The sequence below is a fragment of the Oreochromis aureus genome, linkage group 9 (assembly GCF_013358895.1).
Source record: "Oreochromis aureus strain Israel breed Guangdong linkage group 9, ZZ_aureus, whole genome shotgun sequence".
Classification (NCBI taxonomy): Eukaryota; Metazoa; Chordata; class Actinopteri; order Cichliformes; family Cichlidae; genus Oreochromis; species Oreochromis aureus.
The window spans coordinates 12,185,364-12,209,601 of NC_052950.1; the positions used below are offsets into that span (position 1 = coordinate 12,185,364).

Here is a 24,238-nt window from a genome sequence, read left to right on the forward strand (position 1 = left end):
TGGAGAGGGCATCAGCGTTGCCATGCTGTCGACCTGCCCGATGCTGGATCTCGAAGTCGTAGCCCTGAAGGACCTCCAGCCAGCGGGCCACCTGACCTTCTGGGTGTTTGAAGTTCAGGAGCCAAGTCAGAGATGCATGGTCAGTGCGCAGGAGGAACTGGCAGCCGTACAGGTATGGCCGGAAGTGCCGCACCGCTAGCACTACGGCCAGCAGCTCCCGCCGGGTCATGCAGTAGTTCCTCTCAGCTCGCCCTAGAGCACGGCTGAAGTATGCCACCACTCGTTCTGTATTTCGGTACCTTAACTGGCGTGGTAGGCATAACTGCTCGCGGTTGGGGGCTCAGTGTGTGGGTCGACAGAGGTAGCCCATGAAGCATTGCCCTAGTGTCGGTCGCGACGGGCCGCCGTGGTGCACTCGCGCCATCAGGACCCGTCGGGGGACTTACGTGGCCGCTCACGTCCTCTCTCTTCAATCGCCAGCTTCCCAAGCGGGGAATGTTCTCCTTGACAGCTTGCTCCAGCCTCTGAATGTCTCTCTCCATTATGGCAAGGGTGAGCTATCCCACTTCTGACACCAATGTGGCGAGCTCAGACACGGAGGAGACAGAAGTTTCTTGGGCGCACAGCCGTTTATTTATATCTGCGCAAGAACACTGCCGCTACCTAACTGCTCAGCGCGGCAACCACAGAACAACAACAAAAAAGGCGCTCTCTCACCAGAAAAACACAGTCACCGAGAGAGCGCGTCACCCGTCACCATGACAACATGACAACAAAAACATAACTGTAATAACAGAACCCCCAAACAGCCCTGACCCGCTACAATACTTTAAATTTGGAGTGGCTCCTCCAACACCAATAATCATAAAACATGAGGAACTATGCAGTAACACCACAGTAAGTACAGTTTGGTTGGTTGTGCAGCAAACAGCAGACAGTTGATTCCTGAAACCTTGACTGCCAAATATGTATCCCTTCCCATTATTCTCAGAAAATGTTAATCATCAAATTGTAATGAATAATCTCTAGACCAGACATGAAGACCAAGAAACAATCAATTTTCTTTTTTGTGCCTTTTTCCCCTCCAGTATTCAGTCACTCTCCATCTCACATCCAATTTCCAATCAGCCACTGGATTACTCTGACTCAAAGCTTGTTGTTGAAATCTGAAATAAACTGAGGTTCACACAAACAGGTTGTCTTTATAAGTTTTATTTACCTTTGCAAAGAGGTCAAACAACAGCACAGACAGCAGTCTGCATGCACTTTAAAAAAAAAAAAAAAAAAAAGCAAGCGTAAGCTGAGAATATTTACAGAAAGAAGGTATCTACCTCCCATGTTCACAGAATACATTCAGAAAATTGTGTATAAATGATAATTTGTTCATCAACATGTGGTTTTAAGATGACAGGGAGAAAGGATAAATTACATATTACTATTACAGCTTTAAGAGAAACGATGAACATAGACTATTAGACAAAGAGTGGTCAGTGGTTTTCTACACCGACCCTCTTGCATGTTAATTTCAGGGAAGTCCTTACTGAAGGCGTAAAATAGAAAGTACAATATTTGAATCAAGTACACAAATGGACTTATAAAATTGTTTGATTCATGATTTCCAGATAATGGTTATAATGTAGCTACATCTTAATTTCTCCCTGAAGGATTAATCCCCAGTTAGTTTATGAAATGAACTGACTGTGCCTGTAAAACTTACCAGACCTATCAGAAACATTTGGGCATGCTATTTTGCTCTGTTTAGTAAATCTGGCTCTAAAGATGCAAAACTGAACAGTTTACTTTTGGGAAGACAGCACTGGCTTGAGGAATGATATTTCCATCTCTGTACTCAGAGTATGATGGTCATGTACAGCTGTTGAAGATCAAACTATAAAGAAATATCCAAACATGTAAAGATTCTACTAATTCTACAACATTGCAGTGAATTAAGTGATACTTTAAGGTGGAGTTTGTCCTGCAGAAACTTTAGTTGATGTGTTGTGATGTGACTCTGCTCATCTGACAGCTTTCTGTCTTTGGATTGTTGGAGCGTCTTGATCTGAACCAGCTGAGGGATAAAAACAAAACAAATGAGAAGCACTAACTACTTAGTATATAGTTTTAAATAAGCAGAGGTGGGAAATAATGAAGTGCAAATATTTATGTATGTATCTATTTTACTTAAGTCGTTTCTTAATGAAAACTTTTTACTTTTACTCCCTAAATTTTACAATAAATATCTGTACTTTCTACTACTAAAAAACCATGTGGCATAGTCAGGGGTTAAAGTAGGCTGCAACTTATGGCCCAGATGCTGTTTGTCACAGAGAGGGAAAAGAAAGAGAGCCAACTTCACTCAGAGATTGAGAAACATAAGAAAGACAGGACAGGAAGAAGAGAGATTAGATTTAAAGGTAACGACTGCTCGGTGGGATTCAATAAACTGGAAATTTAAAGCTCACATGTAAATCCTCATGTTTTTAATTGTGACATTATGTTTCTTCATATTTGTTACGGCCCTAGCAGGGCCTCCTCTTGAAAATTGCCCTTGTGTGGGTGTGGTGTTGTTCTCCACGCCTCCTCCTCTCTTGCTCCTCCCACCCCTCTGTCTCTCTTTCACTCTGCCGTCTCTCCAGGACGCACCTGCTGTTCATTACCCTCGTTTGGCACCTGGACCCAGTCAGCAATCACCTCTGAGGTTATATAGGCTGGGGAAGAACTGTGTGGTGCGGGTGTTTTTCTTTGTTATTTTTTTTTTGTCCTGTGACTCTACACTATCTTTCTAGGTGTTGGAAAGGTCCAATTACATGTTTGGTGTGCCTGTGGTGTTAAATTGAGTGAGTAGATGGGCCTGTGGGCTCCGGAAGCGTCTCCCCGTGGTGAGGAGTTAAGTGGGAAGTGCCTCCTTTATTTATTTGGTAGTTTTTTCCTCCGTTGCTGCGACTGCTTCCTTTGGTTTTCTTGGCATTATTGATAAAACGGCGTTGCCAGCTCTTTAGGTTTAGACTATTTGTAATAAAACCATATTATGTACTGAACACCTCTGTCTGGTTCCCTTTTCATTCTGTTCCGGAACCATTTGTTACCGTCCCCACACTCACACCCCTAGACCTCCTTCGTGGGGACGTAACAATATTATACAAAACAAACTATGGCAGAACAACTCTTCAGTTCAGTGCAAGATAAACTGACGAGTTTGCTGTGTTGTGATGGATTTAAAGTGTGTGTGACTGGTGCACAGAACAGACTACAGTGCTCATGGTCAGCATTAGGTTACATGAAGGGTAGGGTATAAATACAGCATAAACAGTGTACTGTCAGTATAGAGGATGGAAATCAGTCAGGACAACTCATGAAACATTGACTTCCATCTATTTAAATTTAATTGTGTACATCCACTAAAAGCAGTAAACCTCAGAGCAGCAGTTAAATCTACTGGAGCTCTCAATAGAAATTATTCTGAGTTGATGATTTTTTTCCCCCTGAGACACTCCTTTTTAGGGTTCCCCCACCCTCTGAATCCCACTTTAACCCCTGAATGTACTCATTTTCCTGTTTAGAGGTAAACCCACCCACTACAATGTGATCAACAGAAAATTGAGTTATTTTTTAATATTCCTTCTTTTTCTCTGCTCATGTTCTACTTAACTGATACTAGCAGAGATAGCTTATTTCAGTCTAATACTGAGACTGAAATAAAGTTTTTTATTGCCATCTACCAATATAATTTTATTATTACATTAATATAGCACATGGTTCATTTAGCTTTGCATAAAAATAGGTGGTAAAAAGGTTCTTCTAGGAGATCATTTTACATTCTTACTTTGAGTACATTTCAGAGCTGGTACTTTTTGACTTTCACTTCCAAACAAGTTGAATTGGCATTTCAACTTTTACTCGAATATTTTTAGCACAAGTATCTCTGTGTCTACATAAGCAAAGAATCTCTGTACTTTTGACACCTCTGCAAATTAGTGTATCATAGAAACATTTTTCTCACCACTCAAACATGCCCAGTGCGCTCACAAGTATTATGATTCCCACAGTCTTCACTATAGTGTAGACACCATCCAGTGTTCCACCTGTATTGCAACAAGAATTTAGAGCAAAGAAAAACTAATTGACAGAATAACTGATTAATAGTAAATAAAAGTTTTTAAGGTGAATCAAAATCCATGAAAAACATAATTTTGAAACAAGACTGAAAAACCCACAAAGGAGGATCTTTAAAGTTCATTAAACTAAATTCAGTCTTACTTAAACACATTTCCTTCTCTCCACTGTGGTAAAGGTATGATGCAAAGACAATTTAGCAAGAAGGGGGGAAAAAAACAAAGACTTTATACACTTTAATGATTGAATTCATTAAAAATAAAGCTAAATAATAGCTGTGACTGACTTTTACCTTCACAGTAAGTAAGAGTTAGATGAATCTCTCCTGATGTCTGATTACCCAGATCATTAGTGGCCACACAGTAATAAACTCCTCCATCTGTTACATTGAAGCTGTAAATCTCTCCTTCAGATACTTTCACAGCTCCATCTCTGCTCTTCTTGAACCAGGTGAAGCTGCTGACTGGAGGTTTGGCTCTGCTGGAGCAGGTCAGGTTCACCCAGCTGCCTGCTGACACCAAACCTGATGGACTGATGAAAGCTGAGGTGTACTTAGGAGCATCTGAAGAAAAGGAGTGACACAGATTACATTTGTTACAAAGAGCTGACTTCCCATAAATCAAGATATGTTGACAGGATCCAACAACAAACTCTGATTGTCTTACATGAAACACTGAGAGTCTCTTCTGTCTCTGCTGTCTTGGTGTCTTTTCCTTGGTTCACAGGATATCTGGCAGAGCAGCTGATCTTCTTTCCATCATGTGTGTCTGACAGAGTGATGGTCTGCTGGATTTTAGTTGTAAAGTTTCCATCTGTGTTTTCCTCTATTTTGTTGTGAGAGTCTTGTTGGAGATTCCAGGTGAGTTGAGGAGGGGAGTGTGGACAGGGAGTGAGAGCTGAGCAGGTAATAGTGACAGACTCCTTCTCCTTCAGATCACCTGGGATTGTAATATTGGGCCTCCAAGGAGAATCTGTGGTTTCACAACACAAACGCACTGCACCTCATACCAGCTTTTAAAATCTTTAAAAAAAATCTGTGAAATGTTACTCTTAAATTCAGATGTTTAGAAATGTAATTAAGTACTCAGAATAATAACAATGCACAAACTGAAATAAGAAATCAGAAATGTCCACTCAGTGGACTCTGTAAAAAAACAATCATTGTAAGTGTAATATAGAATTATCAAATAGAGTTTAATTTTCATTGATAATATTAATGAAAATTAAACTATTAAAAGTAAGTTTTTAAATGAGTGTAACTAAAGTGGCTTGGAAAAGTATCCGGCCCTCTTGAACTTTTCCACATTTTGTCACATTACAGCCACAAACATGAATCAATTTTATTGGAATTCCAGGTGAAAGACCAATACAAAGTGGTGTACACGTGAGAAGTGGAACGAAAATCATAAAAGAAAAACATTTTTTACAAATAAATAACTGAAAAGTGGGGTGTGCGTAATTATTCAGCCCCCTGAGTCAATACTTTGTAGAACCACCTTTTGCTGCAATTACAGCTGCCAGTCTTTTAGGGTATGTCTCTACCAGCTTTGCACATCTAGAGATTGAAATTCTTGCCCATTCTTCTTTGCAAAACAGCTCCAGCTCAGTCAGATTAGATGGACAGCGTTTGAACAGTAGTTTTCAGATCTTGCCACAGATTCTCGATTGGATTTAGATCTGGACTTTGACTGGGCCATTCTAACACATGGATATGTTTTGTTTTAAACCATTCCATTGTTGCCCTGGCTTTATGTTTAGAGTCGTTGTCCTGCTGGAAGGTGAACCTCCGCCCCAGTCTCAAGTCTTTTGGAGACTACAAGAGGTTTTCTTCCAAGATTGCCCTGTATTTGGCTCCATCCATCTTCCCATCAACTCTGACCAGCTTCCCTGTCCCTGCTGAAGAGAAGCACCCCCAGAGCATGATGCTGCCACCACCATATTTGACAGTGGGGATGGTGTGTTCAGAGTGATGTGCAGTGTTAGTTTTCCGCCACACATAGCGTTTTGCATTTTGGCCAAAAGTTCCATTTTGGTCTCATCTGACCAGAGCACCTTCTTCCACATGTTTGCTGTGTCCCCACATGGCTTGTGGCAAACTGCAAACGGGACTTCTTATGGTTTTCTGTTAACAATGGCTTTCTTCTTGCCACTCTTCCATAAAGGCCAACTTTGTGCAGTGCACGACTAATAGTTGTCCTACGGACAGATTCCCCCACCTGAGCTGTAGATCTCTACAGCTCGTCCAGAGTCACCATGGGCCTGTTGGCTGCATTTCTGATCAGCGCTCTCCTTGTTCGGCCTGTGAGTTTAGGTGGACGGCCTTGTCTTGGTAGGTTTACAGTTGTGCCATACTCCTTCCATTTCTGAATGATGGCTTGAACAGTGCTCCGTGGGATGTTCAAGGCTTGGGAAATCTTTTTGTAGCCTAAGCCTGCTTTAAATTTCTCATTAACTTTATCCCTGACCTGTCTGGTGTGTTCTTTGGACTTCATGGTGTTGTTGCTCCCAATATTCTCTTAGACAACCTCTGAGGCCGTCACAGAGCAGCTGTATTTGTACTGACATTAGATTACAGACAGGTGCACTCTATTTAGTCATTAGCACTCATCAGGCAATGTCTATGGGCAACTGACTGCACTCAGACCAAAGGGGGCTGAATAATTACGCACACCCCACTTTTCAGTTATTTATTTGTAAAAAATGTTTGGCATCATGTATGATTTTCGTTCCACTTCTCACGTGTACACCACTTTGTATTGGTCTTTCACCTGGAATTCCAATCAAATTGATTCATGTTCGTGGCTGTAATGTGACAAAATGTGGGAAAGTTCAAGGGGGCCGAATACTTTTGCAAGCGACTGTAGATTGTATAATTATTATCATATAGAATAAACTTGAAAATTCTTTACCTCTGACTGTTATTTGAAGAGAATCACATTCTGCTGTTGCCTTGAATGGTTCACTCTCTACTCTGAAGAAGTATTTGTCTGTGTATGTGGTGGTTAAATTAGTAAACAGAGTGGTGCAGTCTCTCTGACTCAGGTCCCCAGTAATACTCATTGGATAGATGCTAACTGCTCCATTACTGTTGAAGATCACATTGTTTGGATTATTGCCAAATTCGGGTCGATTTTTAATCCACACTCCAAAGATTTTTCTTGGGCTCTTAAATTTCTGTTCTTCTTTGGGTCTGAAGCTACATGGGATTTGCAAACAAGATCCACTCAGTGCTTCCAGCTGCTTTGACGCATTTATGAAGAGTGCTGTTTCATCAGAACAAAAAGCCAAAGCACCTGTAAATACAACTGAATAATTATTACATTCACACCCTCATTATTCTTCTTTAAACATTATTAAATGTTCACTACACTTATACATTCTAGTAAGTCACTGAGATTTTCAAACGTAAAGTTTTAACAGATATTCCTGATGTGACAGGCATTTATCCTCCAGCATCTAAAACTTTGGATTCATTGTAAAAATTCTGAGTAACAAATATTAACAAACACAGTGATCATACATAAAACAGCTCACCTGAAAGAAAGAGGACAATCAGTAACATGCCAACTGTCACCATGTTCAGATTGAAGTTCAGTGGAGCTGTGTGCGTTGAAAAACAATAACAAAACACAGAAAACTGAATTCATACAGATAACAAAGCACCAATAAATACCCACTAAACATGTTGATGCTGAATAACCATCAGCTGACCGTCTTTTGTGTCTTGTCATGGTTGAAAAACAGTTTCAAAATCAAATTTTTGCTGACACCAAAATAACACAGCAGTAAGTTTAATGTCTGCTGAACATGTTTTTGTAACTTTGCTTGGACGTTATTGAAAGTAAACCTTTATGCTGAAAGATAGATGGTGTTTGTGACAGTTCAGATCAATGGCTGCATTAAAGTGCATGAAACTGGATAAAACGAAGTTTTCTACATACATGTAAAGTTCACCATTAAACAAAAGGCCCGATTAAGAGACGGAAAAGAGCACCAAGAAAGACTCCTGAATACTGCAGAGCTAAAGGCCCAGAATTTGCATGTAGATAATCAATAATGACTTTAAAGTGTTTATCTTTAGACAAACAACCATTTAGTAACCAAATCAGTTGTGAATCAAATGTATTTAACCTCCTAAGACCCGAACTCTTCCACAACATGCATTTTTAATTTCTCTTTGATATTTGGGCATATTTGGGCCCAATGAATGTAAAAACAAAGAATTACCAGATTTTTTTTTAACCTTATTTTTGTTTTTAAGGAAAATAAGAGCCACATATGAGGATATTCGTTTAAAATTTTGATAGAACAGTAGCAGTATAATGTCCTCGTAAGTGGATGTCAGGCCCTTGTAGAGCAAAATTGAGTATTTTGGTCTAAATAATCGAAAATGTGATGTCCACATATGTGGACGCCAAGTCCTAGGAGGTTAAAAAAAAAAGACTTGTTTCCCTGCTTTCACTATATACTGCAGTCATAAATGTCTCTTCCTCTGAAATAATACTACTGTTTTAAACATGATTTCTGGCTAACGATACTGTGTATCTGTATTAGATGAATTACAAATTTAAAATTTAATTTAACAAGTAAAAAAACAAATACAAAAGATCTCCTACCTAAGGAGCTCAAGTGAAGTCTTGTAACTGTAGAATAAAATGAAGCAGAATTACAATAAAACATATGAACTAGTTTCTGCCAATGTCAGAAGAAGAAGTACTAGTAATGAAACACCCAAAGACTGAAACAATGTTAAAGTTTCTTGTCCTTCCTGATTATGTTCAGCAAAAGAGGAAGTCACTGTGGTAGTCTTTTTTTCTGCCACTCACTTGTAAGTTTAACCTTTTAACGGAGTGAAGAAATTTCAGCACAACTACACAAAAAGTAACAGACAGCGTACAACTGTTTAGAAAAGGGCAGTTTTCTTGGATGCAAAGTGAAATATGTTCTTATAAATTAAGAACAAGAAATTCAGTGGCCCTGTGATAGATTCACAGCCTGTGTCTCACTCTATCTCCCCCTATTCTAGCTGTGATAGACTACACCGCCCAGCTGACTGCATTCAACAATTAAACTTGCAGTGCTAGAGCTGAAGAGACGGACTTCATCTTTGTGTGTGCATCAGCTTCAGTACAACCCAGTATGATGGCAAAGCGAGTACTGTGGTGTTATGTGGTTGGTTTGAACTACCATTATACAGTGTTGGGGAGTAACAGAATACATGTACTCTAATTGAGGCACAGGCTCTAATGCCTGTGCCTCAATCTCGTGGCCCATTTCACCACTACTTGCATAATGATGTGAAGAAATATTTTTAAAAATTATTGTTCAAAAAATTATTTAATATGAAGGCAATAGGCAGAGTGGTACAGGCATAGCCCTAAAGATTCGATTTAAAAATCTAGTTGCTATTGGTATGGTGAGTAGCCTTCAGTAATAGTAATAAATCACACAGCAATAGTACATTAATGTAGTTGTAAAAAGCACGACAATATATTAAGTAATCCAAAGTATTCAGAATACGTTACTCTCATTGAGTAACTTAATGGAATATGTTACGAAATACATTTTGGGCCATGTATTCTGTAATCTGTAGTGGAATACATTTTAAAAGTAACCTTCCCAACACTGCCATTATACTACTATGTTTTCCATCCAGTAACTATAATGAATTATTTTTTCAAAGTAACTTGCCCAACACTGATGAAATCATAACATCAGTTGCCTTAAGGCGCTTTATATTGTATTGTAGACCCTACAGTAATACATACAGAGAGAAACCCAACAATCATATGACAATGTGATGTCCACATATGTGGACGGCAGGTCCTAGGATCTATAAGTGTTATACATAAGGAAACTTCATGTTTAGCAGTGGAGAATAATTCAAATCAGAAATACTTTTCTGAATATTATGCACCAATTACTGAGGATACAATTTGAGTGAGTCTGATACATTTATTAACAAAGTGCTCAGTTTTTAAATACTAAATTTATATTTCAAACAGCACCAGGCCATAAAAACGGCTAATCGTCAGTAAATGTCTAAGCTGTAACTTAAGATCAGCGAACAATAAGTGTTTCATTGCAATGCAAATGATCACACCAAAGCTTTGAAGGAAGCACATTCAGTTCTCACATAGATACACCCTCTGCAAACAAATTAGGCATCAGTACTCAAGTAAAATTAGAACTGTATATCACATGAAGCAGATTTCAAAGGAAGTGATCAAAATAAAAGAAGTTACTCTGCCTTTATAAGATAAACACCCAGATGTTTAAGTCTGATAGCCCTACATGAGCTGAAGGACAAGAAAGGGTCACTGCTGAACACAAACAAAATGTTGTCCATTAAAAAAAATTCCCACACACAATATAAATATCAACATTCAAAACTCGTAATTTAAAACAGATCAAATTTTTTCATTCTCAGTTGGCTTAAATCTCAACAAATTCAGGCATAAACTATGTGACCACACTGAAATGTCCAACAACAAAAAACAAGCACCATCATCACCGTCAATCAGTAGTAACCATCTATTATAATAAGTAATATTTATAAAGCCCACAGATCCTTCACCCAGAAAACTGGCACCACACCCAGCTTCCATTAAACGTTGCTCTGCTAGTCAAAAGGCAGAGACGCCACTCCTTTACAACATACACCAAATCATTCCACAAAAATTCTGAGTTCAACAATCTGAATCCATCTTTGTCCTCCTGTCCTTCATCTTTCAGTGTACAAAGGTATATGCAGCAACCATTTACTTAATGTGTGTCTGCAACCAAACCTCCTCGTTTTCACTCCCAGCACTAAACAGTCTTGTGTCAGTTGATCTCAATAGGTCACATGATAGGGTGAGGCAAGTTCTCACAATTGTTTCACCTGAAACCTCTGCTGACAATGACCCACACCCTTTTTCACACCTTGGCTCATGTGATTGGATGTATTCACAGGACAAAGTGTGCAAGATCAAAACAGCTTAACACAGAAAGTTATTAAGCATGCTTGGAACAACTCAAGTTACTAAAAAGGCTGTTTGACTGTTATAAGTAATTATCTAGCAGTGTCCAACATATGAAACATGGAGAGTTTGAAGACAAAATAAATTTCTTATCCACTTATTTAGATAAGAAAAAGACATCCAGCGCTTCACATAACAAAATACAGTGTAAACCTTTAGCATAAATAATATTAAATATCACACAAAAACACTTTACATTAAATAAACACATTTTATTGAACACATTAAATAAGTTTACAGACATGTTTTGATGTGAGTTTCCCTGCAGTCATTTAAACAAATTACCTGTGACGAACTTTTGTACATTAATTTCAACATGTCTACAATGTAAATAATAAATCATACAAGAGCACACACAACATGAAAATACTGTATGAGCATGATGATAGCTAAAATAATTTTAAAAAGCTACAGCAGAGGTTTCTAGTCATCTTACAGAAATGTCTCAACTGTCATGTAAAGTAGTTCCTTATTGGAGTGCTGCAACATCTATTTACACGTATTTAAGACAAACCTAAACAAAAAAGTCAAATGAAAACAGACGTGTGAAATTAAAGCTGAACATAAAAAGCTGCAGGATGTGATATGTGATTTTAAGTAAGTAAACTAAACAGCACTAAACCATAAAAATGACATTTTTATGTGCCGGTTCGGTGTGTGTGTTTCTTTAATACACTTTGTTAATGTAATGTTACTTTTTTGTTCACCTGAGCGTAGAGTTCCTCTTGGCCGTGAGCGCGCTCTGTGTTTTCTGGCTTTTTGACTTTCACCTGTGCATACACCATATCCTGCTGCTGTCCTCTGTACTGCACTGAGTCAGTTGATGCTTCATATCTCAGCACAGAGAAGCTGATCTCTCCATAATGGATGTTTTCTTCTTCTCCTTCTGATTTACTCGCTGGCTCTTCACTTACTTTTCTGAGGTTCCTGCTTGAAAATGAAATGCCCAAACTGAAAATCTCTCTACAATGACAAATGAATATTTTTTGAAGAATTACCACACATATATGTATAATGGGTCATCCATTAACATAGAATTTCACACTGGGAAATGGGAAAGTAACATTAGCTTCTACTCGACAACTTGTATGATTAACACTTCTTTTTAATGATTTGATCCAATAGTATCACCATAATGTCACCATGTTTATGTCAGTCCCACCAATCATAAACTGTAAGGCGAATGAGGAAGGCACGAGACTTGCTTTCATCAAATTTAATCTCTGTAACTGGGCAGAAAATTGTGATTTTTTTTTTTCAGGGAAACAGCTCTGAGGCATTGTGAGAGATGAAGTTGGTCACCAATTGCTGCTAGTTCAGTGAATTTTGGTCAGAGCTTCACGACACTTGCAGTTGTGGAATCTGTGACAGGCCAGCCTTTAAAAACTGTAATGTTCCCTTTCAGTCGATTCACTCGGTACAACACATAAGTATGGGATATCACGCCCTCACGTGTCCTGGCTGAAGAAACCTTTATTCACGCCTTAAGGCAGACGACGTGTGATGACACGCGCACGGCCCCGCCTGCACATATAGCTGCTGTCATCACAGTCATCCCTCAGTTCTTACGCTCTTCACCTCGCTGAGAACACCTCTGCTGAGTTGGGCTAGCTAGTTGCTGCTAATTAGCTCCGTTGTCTGCCGACTTGTACTTAGCTTAACTGCCCCTGTTGGTGTTAGCCTCCACCGAAGCTGCCCCCGGAACGCTAATTTCAAGTTTTCCTGTGCAGCATTTCGCTTTGCGTTTTGGAATGGACTCCAAAGCGAAGCGAGCAAAGCAGAAATCTTCTGTTCGCCCCTGTCCTCAGGGATGCGGTTTCTCTTTGCACGACAGCAACCAGCACGATGCCTGCCCTGTCTGCCTGGGGATCGTCCACGCTAGGAGAGCGTTGACGGAACCCAAAACCTGTGCATTTTGTCGCCAGCTCCGGCACTCGACCCTGGAAAGACGGGTGACGTTTGTGGAAAAATTGCTGGGATGCTCGGCTGTCGCACGGCATAACCCTCTCCTTTCTGGAGCCCCGGCTTCGTCCGAGTCCGAAGATGAGGATTTTCCGGTCGATGTCCCCGCAATTAGCTGGGCTGACCACATGGAATATGTTGACGGGCTAGCCGATGACGAGCCGGAATCATGCAGGAGCGCTGACGGGCTTCAGCCTGGGTTGAAGCCCGCCAGCACTCCCCAGGAAGACGATGACGTGCTGAACATCCATGGTTTGTCGGAGGATGAGCAGGAGAGCTCATTGTTGGCCCAATGTGCCGCCGCTGCTGCGCCGATCGGCCACGATGACACCTCTCTTTTCTCCCTGTTTCGCCGTGCTGCTGAGAAGCTGCAGGTGGACTGGCCCTCTCCCCCGCCAGCTCAGAAGCCGTCGCGGTTCACAGGTTTTTTCCTCCCACCAGAGCCAGCAACAGCCAAAAACAGCCTTCCCATGTTCCCAGACTTTCTCTGCGAGCTAACAGCATCTTGGGACAAACCTCTGTCTACCCGCGTCACTGTGCCCGGCTATGGACAGTACATGGAATTGGATGGTGCCGAGGGGCCTGGCTTAGCTAACCCACCCCCTATGGAGCCGTCTCTGGCTGCTTATCTGGCCCCGTCCCATAACCATGGCGTCGGCAGCCCCGCAACTCTGCCGTCCAAGCACTGCAGATTCTCTGCTTCGCAGCTAGAGAAGATTTATCGGGCTCAGGCCGGCACTGCTCGCGCCATGAGCTCCGTCACCATGCTCCAGACGTACCAGGCACTGTGCCTGGCGGAGCTCGGATCGCTGGTTCCTGATGACAACCCGCTGGCACCTCTTCTTAACGAGGTCAGAGTCGCCACAGATTACATCCTCCGTGTGTCTGGCTGTGCAGCGCTCTCCCTGGGCAGAGGGATGGCTTCGACAGTAGTGGCGCAGAGGCACCTGTGGCTGACCCTCTCTGACATCCCGGATAGGGACAGAGCTGTATATCTGGACGCACCAGTGTCTGCGGCTGGGTTATTCGGACATTCACTTGAAGCCATTCAGGCTAGATTCGATCTGAGGAAGAAGCAGACGGAAGCTCTGCGCGACATCATCCCCAGACGTCAGCCCAAGCCCGCAGCTAGCTCTTACAGGCCCGCTGCTCCTCTGTCGACTGGCAATAGACCGGCGCCCACTGCTGAAGTGGGTGTGCCGCCAGCGAGAGCACATCCAGTGTATGAATGTGAGCGTGAATGAATAATGGCATTGTAAAGCGCTTTGGGTGCCTTGAAAAGCGCTATATAAATCCAATCCATTATTATTATTATTATTGTCCTCCGGCCCGAGCTCCACGCCAGTCGGCCTGGAGCAAAGGCCCACCCTCGGGCCCCCGGCGGAACCCGACGCCCAGGAGGAAGAAGCCTCAGCCCTCCTAGCTGTGGTTTCGAGTGGAGAAGGGGTCCAGTGGCAGGGAGATGCTGCTTTTACCCCTCTGTTGCCACCCAAGAGGTGCCGCTTAAGTTCTGTTCAGGTTGTCAGCCCCAGAAGGCGCTGCACTTTCCTAAGACTGTCTCCCAAGCACAAAATCCCTGCACACAAAATGCCTCAGGTAACTCCCTGTTCAGGTGTGTTAAATGTTCAGGTGACCACATCAAGTGTTCCAGCTGTTTTTCATTGTTGTGCCCCAGAAAAGGTGCCTCCAACAAAATGTATGAATGTACATGTTCCCATGTTACAATCAATAAAGAGTGTTGTTTATTCTCAAACAATCACAAATGCTCAGCTTGCAGGCAGAATGAGCCAGGTCAGGCAGGTGCAGACATACTGGGGGGCGACAGCTGGCTGGCTGCTCACTTCCCTCAGTGGCGCGCTTGCGCCCCCTCTCCATGGGTGCTGTGAACCGTTGCCATGGGTTACCGGTTGCAGTTCCGGGTCAAGCTGCCTCGTTTCCAAAGAGTCGTAAACACGACTGTCAACACCGAGGCGGCCATGATACTCAGAGAGGAAATAAAGGCGCTATTGCAGAAAAGAGCAATACGAGTGGTTCCCGCTTCGGAGACAGACAAAGGTTGGTACAGCCGTTATTTTGTTGTTCCGAAAAAAGGGGGAGGGCTTCGTCCCATCCTCGACCTGCGAGTCTTGAACACGTATCTACGAACGTACAGGTTCAAGATGCTAACACTCAAACAGCTCTTGAATGCGGTCGACCCAGGAGATTGGTTTGCAACAATCGATCTAACAGATGCTTATTTTCATGTGGCTATACACAGGCAGTGTAGTGCTGCCATTCGGGCTGTCGCTCGCTCCTTGCACCTTTACGAAATGTGCCGAAGCAGCGCTAGCGCCCCTCAAAGAGAGAGGCATCCGCATCTTAGCCTACCTAGACGACTGGGCTCTCGTAGCTTGCTCCAGAGTACAGGCGGAGACACAGCTGTCACTGGTTCTGTCACACATTCAGACACTGGGGTTCTCTGTGAACTTCCAAAAGCGCTCGCAAATCCCGAGTCAGCAGATTTCTTTCCTCGGTTTGGAAATATGCTCGCTTTCCAGCCGCGCACGTTTGTTGGAGCACAGAGTGGCCGCGTTTCATTGCTGCCTCGCTCAGTTTCAGCTGGGACGCAAACTGCGTTTCCATACGCTTGTTGGGCATGATGGCATTTATGATCGCCGTAGTGCTACTTGGACTATTAAAAATGAGAGTGTCTCAATGCTGGGCTCTCTCTCACCGCCTGTGTGCATCGCATCACCTCCGGAGGAGGCTGCCGGTAACCTGCCGTCTTGCATGCCGTCTTGCATGCTAGCTCTCCGTCCTTGGAGGCACCCCAGGCTGCTGCATCAGGGCTCTTGGATTGGGAGGGTGTTGTTTCGCAAGGTGGTGTCCACAGATGCTTCCCTAAGAGGGTGGGGAGCGCTGTGCGAGGGTGCATCAGTGAGAGGGATCTGGTCCGCAGCCCAGCGCCAGCTGCACATCAACCACTTAGAGCTGTTAGCAGTGTTCTTAGCTCTAAAGCATTTCCGTCCAGTCCTGGAGAGCCAGCATGTCTTAGTCAGGATGGACAATTCAACAGTGGTGTCTTACATAAACAGGCAGGGAGGAACACGCTCTCTTCCCCTGTTGAAGCTGTCTTGCTCTCTGCTGTTATGGTGCAGTGTTCATTTTCTGTCTCTAAGAGCCACCCATGTCCCGGGCCACCTGAACCTGGGGCTGGACCTTCTCTCCAGGGGGGGTCCTCTGGTGAGAGAATGGAGGTTACACCCTATAGTAGTGGCTCAGATTTGGGATCTATTTGGCAAGCCGCAAATAGATCTTTTTGCTTCCAGGGTAAATACTCACTGCCACCTGTTCTTCTCCATAATCGACCACGATGCACCCTTGGGCTTGGACGCGCTAGCACACCAATGGGCAGACGTGCTCCTGTATGCATTTCCCCCAGTGGAAATGATATCTCCAGTTCTAGAGAGAGTGCGTCGGCATTCCCTCTCTCTGATTCTAGTGGCCCCTTGGTGGCCCACAAGGCCGTGGTATGCAGAGATAATCAGCCTGCTAGCAGCGAGTCCTTGGCAGCTTCCTCTCCACAGGGACCTCCTCTCTCAGGCGGGAGGAGAAGTGTTTCATCCGCGCCCAGATCTGTGGCGCCTTCATGCTTACCTGCTGAGAGGTTAAACTTGATTGCTAAGGGTTTGCCACCTAGTGTGATAGCGACAATTCAGAGCGCTAGGGCTTCATCTACTAGAGACTTGTACACTTACAAATGGCGAGCCTTCGAGCAATGGTGCCAGGACCGCCACACTCTCCCATTTCAGTGCTCTATTGTGGATGTTTTGACATTCCTGCAGGAGCTGCTGGATAAGGGCCTTTCATTTTCGACAATTAAGGTTTATTTAGCAGCTATATCTGCTTGTCATATTGGCTTTGACGGGGTGAAACCAGGTGCACATCCCCTCGCCATACGTTTTCTGAAAGGGGTTCGCCGGCTGAGGCCCGTGCTTAAGTCCAGTGTCCCTGCTTGGGACTTGTCTTTGGTGCTGGAGGCCCTTTGTAGCCCCCCGTTTGAACCCATTGAGTCTGTGGATATGAAATTTCTTTCATATAAGACTGCATTACTTCTGGCCTTGGCTTTGGCAAAGTGAGTGGGTGACCTTCATGCGCTGTCTGTGCATCCCTCCTGCACACAGTTCTCTCCTGATGGCCACAAGGTCGGATTGCGTCCAAATGCTGCCTATTTTCCCAAGATCATGCCTGCATCTTATAGCTCAATAGAGTTTGAGTTGCTGAGCTTTTGCTCCCCTCCTTTTGCATCTGAGGAGCAGAGGAGGATGCATTCTCTTTGTCCAGTGCGTGTGCTACGCACCTACATTGAGCACACTCAGAATGTGCGTTTATGTGACCAGCTGTTTATCTGCTTTGCTAAAACAGAGGCTGTCCCACTGGATTATAGAAGCTATCTCACTGGCATACGGCACCAGAGGTCTTGCTTTGCCCCACGGGGTGAGAGCTCATTCCACCAGGGGGATGGCAACATCATGGGCTCTTTTTAAAGGGGGTGCCTGTAGCTGATATATGTGCGGCAGCTAGTTGGGTATCACTGCACACTTTTGTGCTGTTTTATCGGTTGGACATTACAGCCCCTTCGGTGGCTCATACTGTCCTTTCTGCTGGGTCTACCACTCACTAAGGAGGTGGTGGTCCGATTCCGGTTCGGTGGCTGCTCTGCGGGGCGTGTATATATGTCCCATACTTTTGTGTTGTACCTCGTTCCTCTCCTTCAGGGAAAAGAAGTTATAGATATAACTATTCGTTTGCCCGGTTACATGCTGTTGAGTGAACAGGGGATTCAATTGTTTATCTGTACGTTTTTTTGCTAAATGCACGTAACTGCTGTTTTAATTTTCTGTTGTTTTAGCTGTTTAGTGGTTGTAGAAATGTTTTTTATGAGTTTTTCTTAGATTCAGATGTTTCTATGGATACGACACATGACTATATTTACATACAGATCTGGCCCCTCGTAGTGGGAGAGTTGCGGTTTAAGAGTTAAATAATAGAGTTAAAGATGACTTAACTGTCCTCTGTTTTGGGTTAAATATTTGTGTAAATAAAGACATATATTTCATGTGTAGTACCTTGTCAGTAACAGATCATATTTTCTGCTGTGATGTAATATTTACCAAACAAAGATAGGAAAGCAGATGAGTAAGATGAATCCAAGGATTCCTCCAAGAAGTAGCCATGTTGGGAAGGAGTTACCATTTTGCTCTCCTGAAAAACAAGATCAATATGAAAAAACACATGAGTTAAAAAGATGCCATATCACCAAAAGGATTAATTTTACATTTTGTACAGCTGTGTTAAGAAAAAAAAAAACAAAACAAAACAAAGAGAAGACAACAGTAGATAAGAAGAAGAAAAATTAGATAAGAATATACAACACATTAGTGGTTTTGACCTAACTTTACCTGTAACAGTCACGTTAAGCTCTGCTGATGTCTGATTACCCAGAGCATTAGTGGCCACACAGTAATAAACGCCTCCATCTGTTATATTGAAGCTGTAAATCTCTCCTTCTGATACTTTCACAGCTCCATCTCTGCTCTTCTTGAACCAGGTGAAGCTGCTGACTGGTTTGGCTCTGCTGGAGCAGGTCAGGTTCACCCAGCTGCCTGCTGACACCAAACCTGATGGACAGATGGATGCTGAGGTGTTTTGGGGTGTATCTAAGAAAAGGTGTGCAACAGATTACATTCATTACAAACAGCTGACATCCCATAAATCATGATATGTTGACAGGATCCAACAACAAACTCTGATTGTCTTACATAAAACACTGAGAGTCTCTTCTGTCTCTGCTGTCTTGGTGTCTTTTCTTTGGTTCACAGGATATCTGGCAGAGCAGCTGATCTTCTTTCCATCATGTGTGTCTGACAGAGTGATGGTCTGCTGGATTTTAGTTGTAAAGCTTCCATCTATGTTTTGCTCTATTTTGTTGTGAGAGTCTTGTTGGAGATTCCAGGTGAGTTGAGGAGGGGAGTGTGGACAGGGAGTGAGAGCTGAGCAGGTTATAGTGACAGACTCCTTCTCCTTCAGATCACCTGGGATTGTAATATTGGGCCTCCAAGGAGAATCTGTGGTTTCACATCACAAACATATTAACAGAACAGTATATTACATACATGCAGTTTGAACCGGTATGAATTCTCAGTTTTGTCAATATAAACAACAATTGATGTACAAATTAGAAGATTAAAACGGAAAAGAACATCACAGGTTAAAAGTGAGACATTTGATGGGTTTTTTTTAATATATCGACACATTCTGAAGACCGTTTCTGCATCAAGAATTTCAAATTATTTGTCTACCATGAAAAACAAAAAACGTATCTAAAGAAGACCCACATATACTGCTGCTTTCTCTGGGCATGTATGTACTCAAAAAAGTGAAATTTGGGTTGTTGTTACGTTTACAAGAGTCTAACATGTAATTTGAACAGAATAATTTTATGTTTCTATGGTGGACAGAATTAAATCAACCATGATCTGCATGAAATTCAACAACTTAAAACTAGTTAAATGTATTCTTATTGAGATAACATGATACAATCTAGTAAGAATGGTTAGTTACCTGAACTCGTGATGTTACAAGATCATGTGAGATTTCCAACCACAGGAAAACCACTGGGGTTATAAGAGGCAGAAAAACATACACACACCACGTGTATGCTGTTGGTAAACAGACTAATTTTTATATAGCGCTTTTCTACTCTCCTGGAGCACAACACGCTTTTATACAACATGCCACAGAAGCACTATTTCTGTGCTTTTAAGTGCTTTCTAATAAGAATTCACACATATTCATACTCCGATGGATGGAGTGACAACCCAGTGGTGTGGTGGTTAGTACTGTTGCATCAGAGGTCCTGAGTTTGAATCAACCAACTGGCCAGGTGGAGTTTACATGTTTTCCCTGTGTTTTCATCTTTCTTGGTAAATGCAATTAGTGGGGTTAGATTAATGATTCTAAATTCCACATAGGTGTGAGTGTGAGTGAGAACGGCTGTCTGTCTCCCTGCAACAGACTGGTGACCTGTGCAGGATATGCTCAAACAAACAAATCAAATGAGGAAAATATAAAAAAGCAGCACAGAAGGACTTGAGGGCAAACCAGTCTGAAGCATTGATGTAGAAATATTTGACTGTACCAAATTTTTTTTTAAGTCTCAGTTTTTTCATTTCTGTTTTCTTCTTTCAGTTTTTTCTTTAAATAAATTACAATAAAATTTCACTGCTATAAGTCATAGTATGTTCTTTTATAAATACTTTGTAAATTTCCGCATTTGTTAATGAGAGTAAGCATCAGACCAAAGGTTTGTATAATTTTATGATGTAAATGAATTAAAAACTTCAGTCTTTACCTCTGACTGTTATTTGAAGAGGATCATGTTGAGCTGTTGCCTTGAATGTTTCTCTCTCTAATCTGAAGAAGTATGTGTCTGTGTAGTTTGTGGTTAAATTAGAAAACAGAGTGGTGCAGTTCCTCTGACTCAGGTTCCCAGTAATACTCATTGGATAGATGCTAACTGCTCCACTACTGTTGAAGATCACATTGTTTGGATATTTGCCAAAGTCAGCGTTATTTTTAATCCACACTCCAAAGATTTTTCTTTCTCTGTTAAATTTCTGTTCTTCTTTGGTGCTGAAGTTACATTGAATATGCAAACAAGATCCACTCAGTGCTTCCAGCTTCTTTGGGGCAGTCATGTAGAGTTTTATCCAGCCAGCATAATCAGCCAATGCACCTGTAAATACAGTTTCATTATGAACAAGCTGCTGTTCCTTCCTCTGCTGTTCACTGTTTGTAAACTGTTTACATTTTCAATCACAACACAAAGCGCTGGCTCTGTCTTTGAGGTTCTTTCAAAATGGGTGAAAGTTAAATTACAAATGAATCCAATAATGTCTTTGAATAACTGAACAATCAGCTCACCTGAAACAAAGAAAACAGTCAGTAAAATGCTGACTGTCACCATCTTCATCTGGAATCATAAAAAGCAAACAAACAATAAAATCAACAAAAAGTGAATGATAATGATTTAGTTATTATTATTTACATCTGTGGTGCTGTCTGCTTTAAAAATAGCTGAAATATAAAAATAATAACATAACAAATTTTAAGTCTAAGATTAAAGCACAAGTTTATAAATTAACATGATGTGTCAGTTCGTTGAAAGAAAAATAACTAAAAGTTTAGTTAAGAAATAAAAGCAATAAAATGTTTACTTACCCCACATTACATCTGATGATTGTCTTATGAGTGAAATGAAGCAGCCTTCAGCAGAACTATTATAAACTGTAAAATACAAATTGTTATCTGAGGAAGTACATGTAGAGACACCCACTGACTGTAGCGCTGCATAATGAAGCCAGTTTTGTGCCGCCTGCTTATTTCCTGTGGAAGAAGTCAGATGTTACCCTTAAAGACATTTTTAACGTCTGTCGAAGCTTCTGACCTTAACCTTACACAACTGATTTAATCATTCTTAGTGTAGCCGGAGGGGCTACTCGCTTTTCCTTTCTCTTTCGCCCCCACTTGCGCTACTGCTTTCTCACTCTCTCTCTCTCTCTCTCTCTCTCCTGTGCTTGCTCCCGCTGCGCGCTTACGTCAACTAGGAGCCCACCTGTATATTGATTAGAAGGCGGCGTTTACCTGTATAAAGGGAAGCCGGGTTTTCTCGTTGGATTATTTCCTCCCGAGCTTCTGGTGCGACACAGCGGTAGACGCTGGCTTGTTGGTTAAATTACTGAGGCGATCAGGTCGTGTGATTGCTACAGGTAGGTCCCCCCTTCAATTTCTGATTTCTCCCTAACGTCGGCAATTAGTAGTTATATTTCTGCGGCCCGCTACAGCGCGGCTGTTTTTCTTTCCTTTGCTCCAGCCGTGGTGAGGAGACGCGTGAGTGCATCCGCCGTGCAGTACAGCGCCTCCAAGTTCTGGGGTAAGCCGCTTATTTTATAGCTGCTAGTTTTGTAAATTAAAGAAGATTAAGGTTAGTTTTGCCTTTTTCTTATTTGTAGGGTTTGATTGCTGCCGTGTCCTCTCGGGGACCAACCGCCTGCTCTGCTGCTGTCTTGTCTTGCCTTGTTTTATCTTGTGTTCCGATCTGTTGGCTGTCCAGTTTTGTTCCTGCTGCTTGTCTCGCCTCGCCCCTGGGGGCTTTGGGTCTCACGCTAAGCCCCTTTTGGACTATCGCTTCACTCCAGCTTTCGCGGCTGGTCGGGCGATCCTCAGCTGCATATTGGGCTGGGGTTACAAGACTGGTACTGCCTCTCCCTTTTCTCTCAGTTGTGGAGAGCTGCGCGAGACTGAGTGGGGCTACGGACAATCGGAACCAGCACCAGCTGTGGGCTGGCTCACAGAGTACAAGTACTTCCAATTTGTGCTCTGTGGTGTGTATGTGGGTGTGTTTTATTGCAGACCTCCGTTTTTTTTTTAATTTCTTTTTTTAGTATATAGAGAGCTTGTTTTATGTCCCATGTTTTTACCCTTTTAATGTGTATGTCTTGTGCTTTTATTTCAGCGAACTGAGGATCTACCAGCGGCCGTGGGACCTTAGGTGGCGGGTCGTTTTCCACACTTCTTTTGTTGTACAGCACCAGGTGAATAGACTATAGTGGGGTTTTTTTGTGTGGTTTTCTTTTGGTCCACCGCTGTTGGTAAGTCCCAGTTGTGTGTTTATTTTTTATTGTAATTTGGGACACCGTTTTAGACATTCAGTGCGTTGTTGTTGTTGTTGTTGTTGTTGTTGTTTTTATTTTACATTAATAAATAAAATTGTTAATATTTGAGTCGGCCTCAGTGTGCATCCCTGAACCTGTGCAAATGTTGTTTTAATTACATTTCATTTTTAAAGTTCATATTTCCTGGGGGCTAGAATTCCCCCCTCAGGTGGCGTTGTCATTTTATTATTTCTTTTATAACCCCGCCGACCACTTGGTCACATTAGTATGAATGTACAACCTGTGCTAACACAAATCATGCTGATGGACTATGAAAGACGAAAGACTCTCTCTCTCTATCCATACTCCCTCTCTCTATCCATACTCCCTGCTGCTGCGGAGTCGGGGCGGTCTGCTTCTCCCCACCGCAGGGAAAAGGGTAACACCACCTGGGTCTGGGCGCAGTTCCCCCTCCAGGGGCAAGGGTACCTAGACCCGGGGCTTAGAGTACGCTTGGTGAGTGTGATTGTGTGTACAGTGTCTCTCTATGTCTGTCTCCACGTTGGGTGAGTGTTGCGTAATTGTATATGAGATCATGAGGGTGGGAATAGATGTTTGTATCTGTGTGTGCCTGTTTGTCTGTGTCTATATGTCAGGTTGGGTATCAGACGCCACCTCTCTGGGGACATCTCAGGCCCTCCAAGGTTTGGAGGCCCATCTCCCCCCCCACCACTTCCCCTGCCGGTGGCGGACGCCCTCAGACATCGGTGCGTTGGTGGTTCTTTGTGTCCAGGGGTGGGCGCCCAGGTACCCACCGGCTCACTCCTTGGCGGCTGCTTATCGGGGCCTGGAGCCTGGGGCTCGCTCGGGCCACTTCGGGGATGGGGTGCCCTCGGCCTCTCGGCTCGGTCACTCAGGCACAGCTGGCTGCCGGCGGAGCTCACGGGCACGTCACTGCAACCCCCCCCTGGCTTCTGCTCCGCGGCTGCTGAGAGACCCCTCATCTGGGACTCTCCTCAGCTCTTTCTGGGATAGTGGCGCTGCTGCCCCTCTGTTGGTCTTCCTTGGTCTCTTGTGTTCTGGGGGCCTCTGGATGTCTGGAGTTTTGATCTCCTCCATACCTGCTTCATGCCCTGGAGGACGGGGCAGTGGCCCCCCACACCCTCTAGCAGATCATTACATGAAGGAACCTTTTAAAAACAAGCGCGTTCATGCTCACAGGTGTACACACGGGTGATCACACACAAACTACACCCTTTTTGGCTCCTACCTCAAAGCACACTGTGCGCTGTCGATCTCACGTGCTGCACAATAATGTTTAATATTTAGTATTTACTGTCATATTTCCTTAGATCATTGTGATCTTGTTTATTACTCTCATTTTCTTCTGCTTGCTTTCTTTTTTCTTTCTCAACAGGTGATCCAGGTGATCGATATATGTATTTT

At 42.9% G+C, this 24,238-nt stretch overlaps 3 protein-coding genes across 3 annotated transcripts; 1 reads left to right on the forward strand and 2 right to left on the reverse strand.

Moving 5' to 3' along the window:
- Positions 1-1,295: 1,295 nt before the first annotated feature.
- Positions 1,296-8,799, reverse strand: LOC120441709 (myelin-associated glycoprotein-like). The gene is made up of 7 exons (XM_039617032.1): positions 8,730-8,799; positions 7,648-7,713; positions 7,023-7,406; positions 4,779-5,084; positions 4,406-4,675; positions 4,001-4,082; positions 1,296-2,068 (listed from the first exon to the last, which is right to left on the reverse strand). The coding sequence occupies exons 1-7, from the start codon at positions 8,791-8,793 to the stop codon at positions 1,987-1,989; spliced, it is 1,254 nt and encodes a 417-aa protein (XP_039472966.1). The 5' UTR covers positions 8,794-8,799; the 3' UTR covers positions 1,296-1,986.
- A 2,594-nt stretch (positions 8,800-11,393) lies between these two features.
- Positions 11,394-21,772, reverse strand: LOC116335097 (sialic acid-binding Ig-like lectin 7). The gene is made up of 7 exons (XM_039617031.1): positions 21,360-21,772; positions 21,063-21,111; positions 20,491-20,874; positions 18,899-19,204; positions 18,539-18,796; positions 18,251-18,341; positions 11,394-12,062 (listed from the first exon to the last, which is right to left on the reverse strand). Exons 2-7 carry the CDS (start codon positions 21,109-21,111, stop codon positions 11,816-11,818), a joined length of 1,335 nt encoding a protein of 444 aa, XP_039472965.1. The 5' UTR covers positions 21,360-21,772; the 3' UTR covers positions 11,394-11,815.
- LOC120442070 lies at positions 21,493-22,921 on the forward strand. Its single transcript, XM_039617825.1, has 5 exons — positions 21,493-21,501; positions 21,769-21,907; positions 22,012-22,071; positions 22,151-22,499; positions 22,654-22,921. Exons 1-5 carry the CDS (start codon positions 21,493-21,495, stop codon positions 22,745-22,747), a joined length of 651 nt encoding a protein of 216 aa, XP_039473759.1. The 3' UTR covers positions 22,748-22,921.
- The last annotated feature ends 1,317 nt before the right edge of the window (positions 22,922-24,238 follow it).

What these genes read in the sequence shown, in the direction of transcription:
- LOC120441709 (XM_039617032.1), bottom strand. Translation starts at nt 8,793, where the DNA reads ATGTTTTATTGTAATTCTGCTTCATTTTATTCTACAGTTACAAGACTT. An exon ending in AACTCTTACTTACTGTGAAG is followed by an intron (nt 4,083 to 4,405) that starts GTAAAAGTCAGT and finishes GTTGCAATACAG; the next exon opens with GTGGAACACTGGATGGTGTC. An exon ending in GCACTGGGCATGTTTGAGTG is followed by an intron (nt 2,069 to 4,000) that starts GTGAGAAAAATG and finishes TTTATCCCTCAG; the next exon opens with CTGGTTCAGATCAAGACGCT.
- LOC116335097 (XM_039617031.1), bottom strand. Translation starts at nt 21,111, where the DNA reads ATGAAGATGGTGACAGTCAGCATTTTACTGACTGTTTTCTTTGTTTCA. An exon ending in AGAGACTCTCAGTGTTTTAT is followed by an intron (nt 18,797 to 18,898) that starts GTAAGACAATCA and finishes ACCTTTTCTTAG; the next exon opens with ATACACCCCAAAACACCTCA. An exon ending in GCTTAACGTGACTGTTACAG is followed by an intron (nt 18,342 to 18,538) that starts GTAAAGTTAGGT and finishes CTTGTTTTTCAG; the next exon opens with GAGAGCAAAATGGTAACTCC.
- LOC120442070 (XM_039617825.1), top strand. An exon ending in AGGTCGTGTGATTGCTACAG is followed by an intron (nt 21,908 to 22,011) that starts GTAGGTCCCCCC and finishes CCTTTGCTCCAG; the next exon opens with CCGTGGTGAGGAGACGCGTG. An exon ending in GGCTGGCTCACAGAGTACAA is followed by an intron (nt 22,500 to 22,653) that starts GTACTTCCAATT and finishes CTTTTATTTCAG; the next exon opens with CGAACTGAGGATCTACCAGC.